This window comes from Manihot esculenta, chromosome 10, assembly GCF_001659605.2.
Source record: "Manihot esculenta cultivar AM560-2 chromosome 10, M.esculenta_v8, whole genome shotgun sequence".
Lineage (NCBI taxonomy): Eukaryota > Viridiplantae > Streptophyta > Magnoliopsida > Malpighiales > Euphorbiaceae > Manihot > Manihot esculenta.
Genome location: NC_035170.2, coordinates 19,212,162 through 19,225,624, shown reverse-complemented (window position 1 = coordinate 19,225,624; position 13,463 = coordinate 19,212,162). Strand labels below are relative to the sequence as shown.

General features: G+C 36.6%; 1 protein-coding gene across 1 annotated transcript; it reads right to left on the bottom strand.

Moving 5' to 3' along the window:
* Positions 1 to 4,751: 4,751 nt before the first annotated feature.
* Positions 4,752 to 9,591, bottom strand: LOC110624093 (cold-regulated protein 27). Its single transcript, XM_021769172.2, has 5 exons — positions 9,373 to 9,591; positions 7,968 to 8,144; positions 7,421 to 7,706; positions 5,850 to 5,959; positions 4,752 to 5,404 (listed from the first exon to the last, which is right to left on the bottom strand). Exons 1-5 carry the CDS (start codon positions 9,535 to 9,537, stop codon positions 5,318 to 5,320), a joined length of 825 nt encoding a protein of 274 aa, XP_021624864.1. The 5' UTR covers positions 9,538 to 9,591; the 3' UTR covers positions 4,752 to 5,317.
* Between the last annotated feature and the right edge of the window lie 3,872 nt (positions 9,592 to 13,463).

Below are 13,463 nucleotides of genomic sequence, written 5' to 3'. Positions count from 1 at the left end.
TTTTATTCAATTTCGCACACTTGTTGAAAAATATTTTGGTCTTCCCATTAAAAACTTTCAATCTGACTGGGGAGGGGAGTTTCAATCCTTAACTAGTTATTTGAGACAAAATGGAATCACTCAACGAGTGGCTTGCCCTTACACTCCTGAGCAAAACGGTTGTGCTGAACGCAAACACAGACACGTTGTTGAACTTGGCCGATCACTGTTAAATCATGCTGCAGTACCTTATGAATATTGGACATATGCCTTTAGTGCTGCCATGTACACTATCAACAGGTTACCATCATCAATGTTAAATGGTAAAACACCATATGAAGCTTTATTCAAGGAGTTACCCAATTATGATGAAATGAGAGTCTTTGGTTCATTGTGTTACCCTTGGTTGAAACCCTACTCTCCTCACAAATTAGCACCAAAATCTTCTTCTTGTGTTTTTCTGGCTTGTGCAAAATTCTTCACAAACAGATGAAGAAATTTTAAACCAGCAGCATGAAGAAATAATGGGCCCCACTTCTCACCGCAGCGTTTCATTAAACGCAAATCAGATCGGCTCCCCATCAACTCCAACCGGCTCAACGCAAGGTGTTCCTCTCAACACTAATCAAGCCGAATTAATCAGTTTTCACCAAACCGAACCGATTAATTCCCCCTCATCTGAACGCACCGTATCACCTAACTTGAGTTCTCCCAGTCCTCTTCGAGTTTCAGTACCTGATTTTAATGAACAAGCACTAGTTCCATCTCCAGCAGTCATTAAAACTCATTCAATGATCACACGGCACCAAACTGGCAGTCTTAAGCCACTCCGCCCTTGGTCCCCTCAGTCCCGGTTTGCTAGTGTTGCAGATTCTGTTCCAACATCATACGGTCAAGCCATTAAAACTCCACAATGGCGAGAGGCCATGATACAGGAACTTAATGCCTTATTACACACTGGTACTTGGGAATTGGTTCCGCGGACTAAAGCTCAGAATATTGTGGGATGTAAGTGGGTTTTCAGAATTAAATATAAATCTGATGGCACTATTGATCGCTATAAAGCCCGTCTCGTGGCCAAAGGCTATCACCAACGACCGGGTATTGATTATTTTGAAACTTTCTCACCAGTTGTGAAACCGACTACCATTCGCATTATTTTGTCTATAGCTATTTCTAATGACTGGATGATTAAGCAGTTAGATGTTTCTAACGCCTTTCTTCATGGTGATTTGGACAATGAAGTATTCATGGAGCAACCACCAGGTTTTTGTGATCAAAATAAGCCTGATTTTGTTTGTCGTCTTCGCAGATCTCTATATGGATTTCGACAAGCTCCAAGACAATGGTATAAACGCTTACATCAAGCTCTAGTTAAGCATGGTTTTGAAGTCTCCCCTGCTGACTCCTCCTTGTTTCGTTATGTCCATAATAATGTCATCATTTTTGCTTTAGTTTATGTCGATGACATAATTATGACTGGAAGCTGTTCTGTTACATTGAATAACATTATTGTGTCTCTGCACTCTGAATTTCTATTGAAGGATTTAGGGAAGCTTGAATATTTTTTGGGCATGGAGGCTGTACATACTAAATCTGGTTTACTACTAACCCAGCAGAAGTATATTACTGATTTACTTCAAAAAGCTAACATGCTGGATTGTCGTGGCATCTCTACACCAGCAGCAACTAAGACACCAGTTTCTATAGCAAGCCACCAATTTACTGATCCAACCTTGTACAGGAGCATAGTAGGGGGTTTACAATACTTGAGCTTAACTCGTCCAGAAGTCTGCTACTCGGTCCATAAAGTCTCCCAATACTTACATGCTCCAACAGAAGAAAACTGGAGTTCTGTAAAGCGCATTTTACGGTATCTTAAAGATACTGCCAGCTATGGGTTATTAATAACCAAGTCTAAGGATACTGCACTTAATGTTTATTCGGATGCAGATTGGGCCAGTGATGTTGCAGATAGAAAATCCACTACTGGCTATGCTGTTTTTATGGGCAATAATCTTATTTCGTGGAACTCTAAGAAGCAACAGACTGTGGCCCGATCATCTACAGAAGCCGAGTATCGTGCCATCGGTCTTGCAGTTACTGAATTGACCTGGATTCAGTCTCTCTTACAAGATATTCAGTTTTCCTCCTCCACTATCCCAAATTTATGGTGTGATAACATTGGTGCGACATATCTTTCTGTGAATCCAGTTTTTCATGCTCGTTCCAAGCATTTGGAGGTCGATTTCCATTTCGTTCGCGACAAAGTCCACAAACATGAGGTTAAAGTTCAATTCATATGCTCTAAAGATCAGATTGCTGATATCTTAACAAAGCCATTGTCTAAAGCTCGACATCAAACTCTTATGCGTCTTTTAACAATCCAAGCTTTCCCACGAACACTTGAATTGAGGGGGCCTGATACGGATGATAAGGATAAGGATGATAAGGATAAGAGTTAGTTACAACTACGTTTGTTATCTTATACAGTTGTCCATAGTTAGCCTCTAGAAACCGTATTGTTGTAGATCACTTCCAGTCATTGTAGCCCTATAAATACATGTATAATACGCTGTTAATAATCAATAAATTCTCTTCAAGTTAAGCTCTTTCACTAAATACCTAAAATATATATATGTTAGAATTATAACAGTTATAAGCTGTTAGTTATAATCAATAATCTGTTACGAGATAACCGCTCATAGCTAGAACCGACCAGTATTCGGTTCAAATAGAAAAAACTAATCGAATTGAATTAATTTTAAAATTTAATTCGGTTTTTTATTCAATTCGGTTCGGTTCGGTTTTTAATTTTAAAAATTTTGATTACTTCGGTTCGGTTCGATTTTAATAAAAAAAAATCAAAAAAACCGAAGCGAATCGATTAGTGATAATAATATGTTATTTTTAATAATATAGAGAAATTAAATTATATTAAGATTAAAATATTTTAATTAAATTTTAAAATATTAAAAATAAAGGGTAAAAAATAAAAAAATTATTAAAAATCAAAACTGATCAAACCGAATTGAATCGAACTGAATCAGACCGGTTCAGTTCGGTTTCTGACCAAAATCGATTTGATTCGATTTTCATAAATATTAAAATTTTGATTTTCAATTTATTTGATTTGGTTCGATTTTAAATCAAACCGATCGAATTCTCACCCCTACTAATAACAACTCTTATCAGTTGTATCCAAGAGTTAAATCAAACGAATCTTTAATATCTCTTTTAATTATAAAACTTAAACAGTTATTATTTTAAAATTATAAAAACTAAATAACTATAATTTTAAAATTATAAAAATTAAATAATTCTACTTTACATTAATAGTGAAGGTAAAATATTTAAATAGGAAGACTAGATTTAATCTTTTCAACAATGTCTTCAATTCCATGTTATTTATTAAGCTCATTTCTTTAAATTTAAAATTTATTTTTTTCGTATATAATTAGTTATAAAACTTATTAAATAATTTAACCATTACTTATAAAACTCTTTTTCTAAAAGTTTAAATTTTATTTTCCTAATTCAACATATAATTTTAATTATATAAATGTAAATATAAATGATAAAAATAACTTATCAATTTTTAATAATAAAAATAGTATAAAAATATATTCAACGAATAACTTATCTTATAGATGTTTTTTTTAAAAAAATGTCTTTGGTGGTAACGATTGGATTCGACCGTAAAAGCCCACTCTTCTCTTTCTCAAGTATCCAATGGTTCACTACCATTTTTTCTGCCTGCATGTGCAATTATGTTTTACTACAAGATTTGATCTCTTCCTTTGGTTGCTTCAATTGTTAGTGGCATTTCTTTGTAGTTTTCTCCACTATTCTTTTTTAGTCTTTAGCCTTAGTTATTGTTGTTGAAGGACCATTTTAAATGTCGGTCATCATAGTCTTTAGCCTTAGCTATTGTTGTTGAAGGACCAATTTAAATGTCGGCAATGATGACCGAAAAGATCAAGGATCCGAGTGCCACTTCTGTGGCAGCTGGTCGGGTTAGGAATCAAGCTAGAATTGTTGTCTAAGTATCAGGATTTGGAGTTTTTGGACTAGACCCTATTTTTAATATTTGTTTTGTTATCTTTTAGACCTTTGGACCCTATTATACATTTTTTTTTTTCAAAAATCCTATTATATATCTTTGTAAGACCTGTCAATAGATGAGATTATTTTTTATAAAAAAAATAACAATAAATTAAAAAATTAACCATAAATTATAAGAAGTAAAATTTTAACAATGATTGACAGGTGTAACCCACATTATAATTCATAAAGTCCTAACGCAACTGCAATCTAAATTTTTACACATGTTTCAAACAAGAGAGAAAAAAATATTTATAAGTTCGAATTGTAATGTGAGCAATAGCTCACACATTATGTTGAACATCGAAAACATAGATGATTCGAGTAAAACCAACTACGTTTTGGTTTGCTTATATTATTATCGAAATTTTTTGAAGATGCATGCCTCAAATATAATCTACACAATAAAGGGCAATCAATATTTTTATATATTTCCTTTTCATTCACTCTTTTTCCAAGGAGGTAAAAAGAGAAAAATAAAACTTGGTCCTTTCTCCATATTTTATCCAAGCAAACCAAAGTGCTACATTCAAGAATTTGGAGGAATTTCAAGTAGAACAGAAATTGGTAGAAGAAATGGGGCACAACACAGGTGAGTACCTGCTCTGATCCACCAATTTATATTGGGATTAACACACATGGAGGAGAATAAATTGGAGAGATAAGAATCAGAAGAATCAAGATGGTTGCATTTCTTTCACAACTACTGGAGATTCTTATATATTTATATGCATATGGATAAAAGAAATTAAAAAATTAAGCTAAGCTTTTAACAGTAACCAATTTTTCAACATATTAACTCTCTTTCCACCTTCAAAGCAAACAACACAAAACTCTCTTCCCACCTATTGAAGCTACTGCCTAAATGAATCGAAATTTTCTTATTTATTGGTATATTTGAAGACAATTGCTGGTGCTGCAGCTCGAAGATATCAACCCATTACCCCATCAATTGCATTCTTTTCCATCTTCTACTTGCATAAAAAAAGGTTCACATGCTAGGAAGGTCCTCTTCATGCTCCAACGCACGACTGTCTCATGTCGTTCCAATCCGAGTTCATATACAACTAAATATGAATTGAGGCAATTTACAAAACTGGGTTAAGGAACAGGAAACAGGAAAGTAACTTGCCTTGTAGATTTCACCAGCTTGCTATTATACAGAAGATATAGAACTTTCATCTCCCAAATGTATTTTTCTAATAAAAATAGTGCCACATCATATCAGAGTTTTCTAGCAGTAATTTGATGATGCACCTATTCTTCTCTTTCTCAGGAAGCTTGAAACATTGTTCATTTCAGAACTTGGAAATGGTATAACCTGAAACAGTAAGATAGTTCACGGAAAATGAGACTCCAAAAACCAACTACTAACACTTCAACTCGGACACGCATGTCAAGAAATCAAAACTAAGTATATCGTTAAATTTGGACCAGACTTATCTCACCCAAAAGCTAGCTCAAGGGGGAATAGTGTGGCCTATGTTCCATACAAGGGACACATTAATCTTTCCACAACCGATGTGGAATTCAACACACCCCTCACACCCACGCCAAGAATTTTACTGGTGCATGACATATTTATAGGAGGCCCAACATCAGATGGGAGGCTTTAATACTATGTTAAATTTAGGTCAGGCCTAACTCACCCAAAAGCTAACTCAAGGGGGAAGAGTGTCTAGGGCACATATAGGGGGCACATTACCCCTTTCCACAACCGATATGAAATTCAACACATATAAATACAGGTTCATTTTGTAAATTACTTGATCGTTGCTTGAAGCATCAAGCTCAACTAACTTCAACCTTTTCACCGCTGCAATTGAGCCTGACTTCTCTCCTTCATCTTCATCTACAAAGTTCTGATCTGAAACCTCTGCAAAAGACCTTAGATCTCAGTAAAAGAGACTTTTGAAGATCAACTCAAAAGCCCTAAGTAGGACCAAATCCTCAAGCTAGGGAAATACTGCAATAATCACTAGTTCAAAGCAATGTTATCAAGGCAACAGGATCCCTATCACCTTATGAGAGAGGCAAGGGCGAGGCGAGGCGAGGCGACGCCTTTTTGAAGTGAAGCGCCATACTTACATATATACATATAGGTATGTATAATGTGTACATATATGCATATATACTACATACATACATACATATGTATGCATATGTTATTATTTCTTTCCTGATTAGTTAATATATATATATATATATCCCTATAATTATGCTAACTAAATAGAATAAATTATCCCTAAGTAGTTAGCATAATTATAGGGATATACATTTCTAATTAATTAGGCTTAATTATAGGATATAAATCCCTTAGTAATTAGCGTAATTATGGAGATATATCCTCTAATTTGTACCTAAAATTTAGCTCTCTAAACAGCTGCTTCAAAAGGAAATATGTATTAGGGTTTAGTCTTTAAAAAGAAAGAAAGACAAAAACCATGCATGTTATTTTCAAGAGGCGACACCTCGCATCGCCTTGCGCCTTGGCCGATGTCTTTTGGTGCCTTTAATAACACATGTTAAAAGGTCTACATGCATCTCATTCTCATAAAACACGGACTCTATGTGGTCCTGTATCATGCGTAACAAGTTTCTACAGTTTCTGTGAAGCATGAAAAACAATCAAAAGTGCACAACTTGTGTCAGCAACCTTATTTCCATAACTGAAAGTACTCAGTAGCATGGTATGCAAAACAATGATGTAAGCATTGGTAATCAAACCAAGCACTAGAAGAGCTACAAATACAAAATGAGAACTTGAATTTGTGGAGAAAGCATAGACTTTGTTAACATAAGGCATTTGTTAGGTAAAAGTTCACTCATACAGAGGTGCCAGCCAAAGATTACAGAAAACAATGAGAAACTGCAAAACCATCACAAATTGCAAACTTTGATTCTTACTATTTTAACAATGAGATTATTATTATCGAAGTCATCACTCATTTTTGTCCAAGTCTCAAATTGTCCAGAGTGTCAGGTAAAATCATGAACTCCAACTCCCAACTCCCAACTCCAATTGGTAGACATGGACGCTTTTGGATTCTTTACCTCATCACCATCATATAGAATAACAATTGCGTACATGCTAGTGTGTCTGTGCAAGCAACAAGAACACACATACACACAAGCGCGAGCGCACACACACAGAGGGCGAAAGTCATGGGGAGACATGGGAGGGATATTGTATGTAGAACATGATAAAGAAATACCAATCAAGGGGACAAATTTCCAGCAGAATTGGTGATTTGGTGCATTTTCCACTACATTGCAACTAGAAAATAAAAATGTCACGCAAAGGATGATTTCTAAGGAAATATAGAGGAATTGATACCTATGGCACTGCCAACCGAATTGTGATGGCATAGGCCACATTCAGGGTGTTGTGAGTAAATTGTGGATCCACAGCAGACTGGAGAACTACTTTCATGAATTCTTTTAGTAGAGGATGCACATTGTTCTCGATCATGACATGCTGCAATATGCTGCTTTCCTACAGATGCAAAATGGTGTATCCATGGGTTTTTCTGAATAAAATGAGAATCAGCTGTGGTTTCCAATATAGCTTTATTCCTTCCGGAGTTGCTTTTCTGCCAGGAGCCTTCTCGTAGAACCATGAACTGAAATGCCACATAACACAGATGAGATGAAACAAACAATAAATAGATCTCCTAAAGCAGGCTGGAAAACGAAATTAGAAGGTATAGGTCCAAATTGCAAGTGTTTGTGTGTGTCTATCTCCTCCTCTTCCACTCTGTGTAATCTTCTTTTTCTCTTTTGGAGGCAAATCAAGCCTAATTCATTCACATCTCTAGAGCATCCACACTGACTGAAAGAGAGGAAACGAGTGAAGAAGGGAAGAAGCACAGGGACTCCCAGACCTGGTGTGAAGAACTACAACGGTTGGTTTTCGGTGTTTGGGATGAATACGGCCCCCATAGGTTTTTTTTCAAGCAACCACGCAATGCAATGGAATGGCGTAATTGATTAACAAATGATGCTTCTAGCGAATGAAGATATAAGCTATGCTTCTCATCTGTCCACACTGTAGACGGGCCCTGTATTAAAAATAAGTATTAAAAAATTGTCAGCTAATAAAATTACAAGCATAAAAAACACTGAACATTCATTTTTTTCCATGGATTACTTTATATAAAGGAAACGCTTCTGGAATAAAACAAGAAACTAATGAAGTTGCCAGTTCCCAGAGATTCACTGCATTTGTCCCAGATATATGTGATTTACCATATCGATAAATGTGCAGAATAAATAGTTGAAGATATGATATTGTAGAAATATTATACAAATTCACCAGATAAGATAGCAGGTATAGCACTGAAATCTATAGAAATGAAGTTACATGACACTAGAGCATTGAACTAATCAAGAAAAAAAATTGTTGAGACAGGAAGAGATACATGGTTAAAGAAGAAACTATTTTAGGATGGAACATAATTTTTTTAGAAACATAAACATAGAGTATGGAAAACAGACAAGGGAACCACAACGATAATATAGCTGCTGAACCTGAACATCCAAATATAGAGAGTTGCCCAAAAACGACAGAATTCTCCACAAAGACCATAGCTATCACAACGAATCCCCAAACAAAGTTTGAAATCCACATCTTAACACTTTTACCAATTATAAAAGAAATTGATGCCATTTAAAATCTAAACGACAACATTAACAACCAAGTACATGAAAACTAAATTATGTCGATGCTTATGTCAATGCTAGATTTACTATGATTTAACAGAAAGGAACGAAAAGCAAACACTAAACAGGGAACCTCATTATCCACCACATCAAAATTCATTGGCCTATACACATCTGCTTCTTTCCTCTATATGGTCAAAATTTATTGGAAAATCTTATTTCCAAACTGATATATTCTGCTTAAACTAAAGTAAAGTTTCTTTTTTTCCCAAAACTACAAGCACTATAGCTCCTAACCCTTCCAACCAACATGAACAGAACCTCACCTAGTCACTTTTCTCAAGTATTTTAAGAAAGACGATATAAAATGCAACAAAAGTGCATGTAAAATTAGAAAATAGGACTATTCTAGAAAATCATAGCACCTTAACATTCCAAAACCTAACCAACAGAAGCCCGGATCAATTTAAAAAGAAAAAAAAAACTCCCCCTTCCTTCTCTGCAATGAGATCTCATCATCCTTGAAGCATTTTTGTTAAACAATTCCCTGCACCTGTCACTAAATTTTGGGTTTATTAACAAGAAAAGGCAAAATTGGATAATAATCACTGAGAATTATGAGATTACCAAGATTGACGAAGCATTATGAAGCGAAAAATCCTTGGAGGTATCAGCGGTTAAAGCAGAAGAAGCAGAATTCGCCCAGGTGACATCAGTCACTAAACCACCGGCCATTGCGTCGTGTTCTGGCAACGGCGACGGAATAATCGGCCTGAGATTGTTCTCCTCCATGTGGTTATTAACCGATCGGACAAAAAGTGAGAGTCGGTTAGTTTATTTATTAATTTATTTTGGTGTACTTTTTGCCCTTCTGGGGTGTAGTTGGGTCAACAAGTGCTCCAGATGGCAGCGCTTTTACACGTGTCAAAAGAGTCAGGAGATGACACGTCAGCAGCGGATGATAATATCTTGGGCCAATATCAGCCAGATATTTTACATTTGCCGTTGGTGTTGAGTTTTGGCATCTAGCAGTCCCAGAGCTTATCTTTATGAAAAAAATAAAAATAAAAAATCGGCCTGACTCCCAAGATATTTGTTTAATGTTTTGATTATATTAAAAAATTAATATTAAAAATTTAATAATAATTTATAAAAATTATTTTTTAAATTAACTACTAAAACAAATCAAAAAACTATTCAATAATGAATAGTTATTAAAATAATGATTTTATCTAATACATTTTAATGTTTTGATTAGTATTTAAAAATTATAATAATAGATCATGAAAAATTATGTTATTTAATTTTAATTAATCATTATTTTAAAACTAGTTATATTAATAAAATTTAATCAAACAAAAATGAATGTCATCTCAAATAGAGAGACGATCATGCCTAATAGATTTTTCACCCAAAAAGTATGAGTAGCTAGAATGGCATGACGACGAACCCATCTAACAGAAATATCAGTTCTAGAATCTAATAAAAACTTGTAATCATTCAAAATTCAAAAATGTCTAAATATGGAGACTAAATAGCTTGAATCACCTGCAAACAGTCCATAAGAATACAGCCATTAAAAGGCAAAAATTATGTCGCAAATAGTAAATAGTGACAGAAAGCTAAAGTTTCAACAATTACTAGTATACTATTACCTTCTGAGAAATTCAGAAACACCACGTTGAAATATACTCATCAGAGTTTCTATAACAAAACCGTAGCCAATAAAATCTTGAACTTGAAACAAAACCTCATCAACTTGACAAAACTAACTGAAATTATCCAAATTTGATACAAATCTCGGCGGAGCAGAATTGCCAAAATCACGCAGCCACAGGCTTGTCGGTCTCTGGTTCCGACGAACAGGTGCTCTGAGAAAATCACCCTAACCAAACTTGATATCTTCTTTCCTCAACCTCAGTCGCAAGTCACAGAAAGCCTCTATATGACCCAATTTCCCACATAGATAGCAAAAAATAGTCAGTTTTTCGTATTGAAACTTCATAGTAAACACAGTAACATCATCTCCAACAAACTTCTTCCGCCGTTTCAAAGATTGCCGAATGTCTAAACAAACTTTAACTCTCTTAGGGCCCGGCGACATAGCTTGTATCTCCTTCCAAACAAGCAGGAATCGATTGTACAACCAAAGGCCCCATTCCCTATATCTTCAAAATCAACATTATTAAAAAATCGAAACATATATCTTTTTGCCTCTAATTCCATAATAGATAACCCTCTAAAGGATGCTATAAATCTGCTAAAGATGTCTGCATATTCTGAAAATTGATTAAATTGTATGTGAGAAACATCCCAACCATACAGAAATCATAAGTGATGATCGGAATATCCATGGAGCTCTTAATAGGGACAACAATATCTTCTTCTTTTTCATCGATAGTCAATTGACGCAGATCGTCTTTCATGGGGAAGGGAAAAGAAGAAGTTAGGTTTAATGAAGAGGAAAAAACGAGAGTATCGATCCACAAAAGGACCACAGAGAGAAACTTGCATCGAAAGTCATGGAAATTAATCACTATTAAAATTAATAATAATTATTAAAGCAACGATAATGTAACGACCCGGAAATCGATACCCCTCTGTAACGGCCCGAACCGCTACCGGCGCTAGGATCCAGATCGGCTTAAGGCCGCCGGGACCCGTAACAAGCCTAACATACATCCCATCACCTGGTCAAATCCCATACATGATCAAAACTTTAATATAAAAACTGAAACATCTGATGTAAATACCGAGCTTGACCTGTATGCTACATAACTGAAAACATAAAGAACCCCCCTACTAGAACCCTCAACAAAAGCTCTAGCTGGGTCAACACAACATACATCAAGCCGGAGTCACATCCAAAGAACTAGAACCTGACCTGTGCATGCATCAAACCACAAACATAAGACCTCCACTAGGGTCCTCATCAAATACCTTAGCGTGGTAAACAACACATGCCACAAGTTTAGTTCGAACACAACTCAACATCTAACATAACATTACATACATCATGTATTAAAAAGGGACTAACCAAGTCTTAGGGCCAAGCACAATACTAATACATAACACAACTGTAACGACCCCAAAATGGACCATCACCGGCGCTAGGATTCAGGTCGGCTTAAGGCCGCCAGAACCCGTAGCAAGCCTGCTATACTCTCTGTGTACCTGTAATACTCATACATGATCATACATTTCCTGTGAAAATAAAAACTCTTTTCTGAACCAAGGCTTAACCTGTGCATGCACTATCTCTGTACTCTGTACTCTGTACTCTGTACTCTGTACTCTGTACGCTGTACTCTGTACTCTGTACTCTGTACTTTGTACCCCTGACTAGAGCTTGCTCTAGATGGGTTAATTCATACCTGTTAAGCCTGGTTTTTCACATATAGTAAAACATATATACACATACAGATCATGTTCAACACAAACATCACTAAGTCAAGCACATTTCTAACTTTATACACAACTGTTACATCGCTTTCATAGTACATGTCCACTCTAAGCTATTACAATTCTCTTTACTTTTTCTGTACTCTGCTGAACTGTCCCTGTACACTATACACTGAACCTGCAAAACTAGGGTTAAGGGAGTGGGATGAGCTCTATAGCCCAGTGAGTAGAACAGTAAAACAATTCATTAAAATATGATCTCATGGAATGCGTCATAACACAGATAATCCACATCAAGAGTAAACCTGTCACCACATAGTCCCAGTAACTCTGTGCCAGGGCGTAGAATCGAGCACCTGGTCTTCCTGTCATATATGTATATGTGTATATAATACCTCTGTACTTACCATTGCCAGGGCGTAGTCAAAGGCTCCTGGACTTTACTATATACCTGCCAAGGCGTAGTCAAAGGCTCCTGGACTTCTCTATACCTGCCAGGGCGTAGTCAAAGGCTCCTGGACTTCCTGTCTGAGACTATTGGATCATTCAGCATTCACCCACATCAACAAATAACAATGCAATGTAGCATATTCGTGGAGTCTAATGCAAACAACCTACTATATACTCATGATGCATGAACTATGCTGAAAATAGTGTATGTCTCATTTAAAAGCATTAAGTTTAGTTCCACTCACCTCTGGCTAACTGGACTGACTCTGCCGGCTCTGAACACTCTGGAGCAGTACTCACTGCTGCTCTCTCTGGTTCCTCTGGTCTGTACCTACACAGATAGACGCAAATGAGGGACCAAACTAGCTTATGACCAACTCTATTAAACTCCCCAAGAATCCCCTTACACTCGCTCTAACATCCATGCAAGGCATGCAAAAGAAGGCTGGACAGAACACTTTCGGCGGCAGGTTCGGCGGCCGAAAGTCCTCTCCAGAGACGAAACGCAAGCACCTTCGGCGGCCAAACTTCCACTTTCGGCTGCCAAACCCTTTCGGGGGCAAGTTTCGGAGGCCACAAGGCACTCCAGAGACGAAAGTCTCTAACCTTCGGCAGCACCTTCGGCGGCCGAACTTCCCTCCAGAGCCAAAAGTCCAAAAGCTCGGGGGCAAGCTTGGGCAGCCGAAGCCACCTCCTCACACCTCCTCAGGGGTTCGGCGGCCGAATGTACCTTCGGCTGCTGAACCTGAGTTCATCTGCAGGGCAGAAACTTGCCCTACCTCTCGCCAAATGCACCAAACTCCTCTCCAACTTCACACCACACTTCCTCAACTTGCATACACTCATGTATATGCTCAAAGGGGTCA

What these genes read in the sequence shown, in the direction of transcription:
- LOC110624093 (XM_021769172.2), bottom strand. Translation starts at nt 9,537, where the DNA reads ATGGAGGAGAACAATCTCAGGCCGATTATTCCGTCGCCGTTGCCAGAA. An exon ending in GTTGTAGTTCTTCACACCAG is followed by an intron (nt 7,707 to 7,967) that starts GTCTGGGAGTCC and finishes GTGGCATTTCAG; the next exon opens with TTCATGGTTCTACGAGAAGG. An exon ending in TTCGGTTGGCAGTGCCATAG is followed by an intron (nt 5,960 to 7,420) that starts GTATCAATTCCT and finishes GGTCTTTTGCAG; the next exon opens with AGGTTTCAGATCAGAACTTT.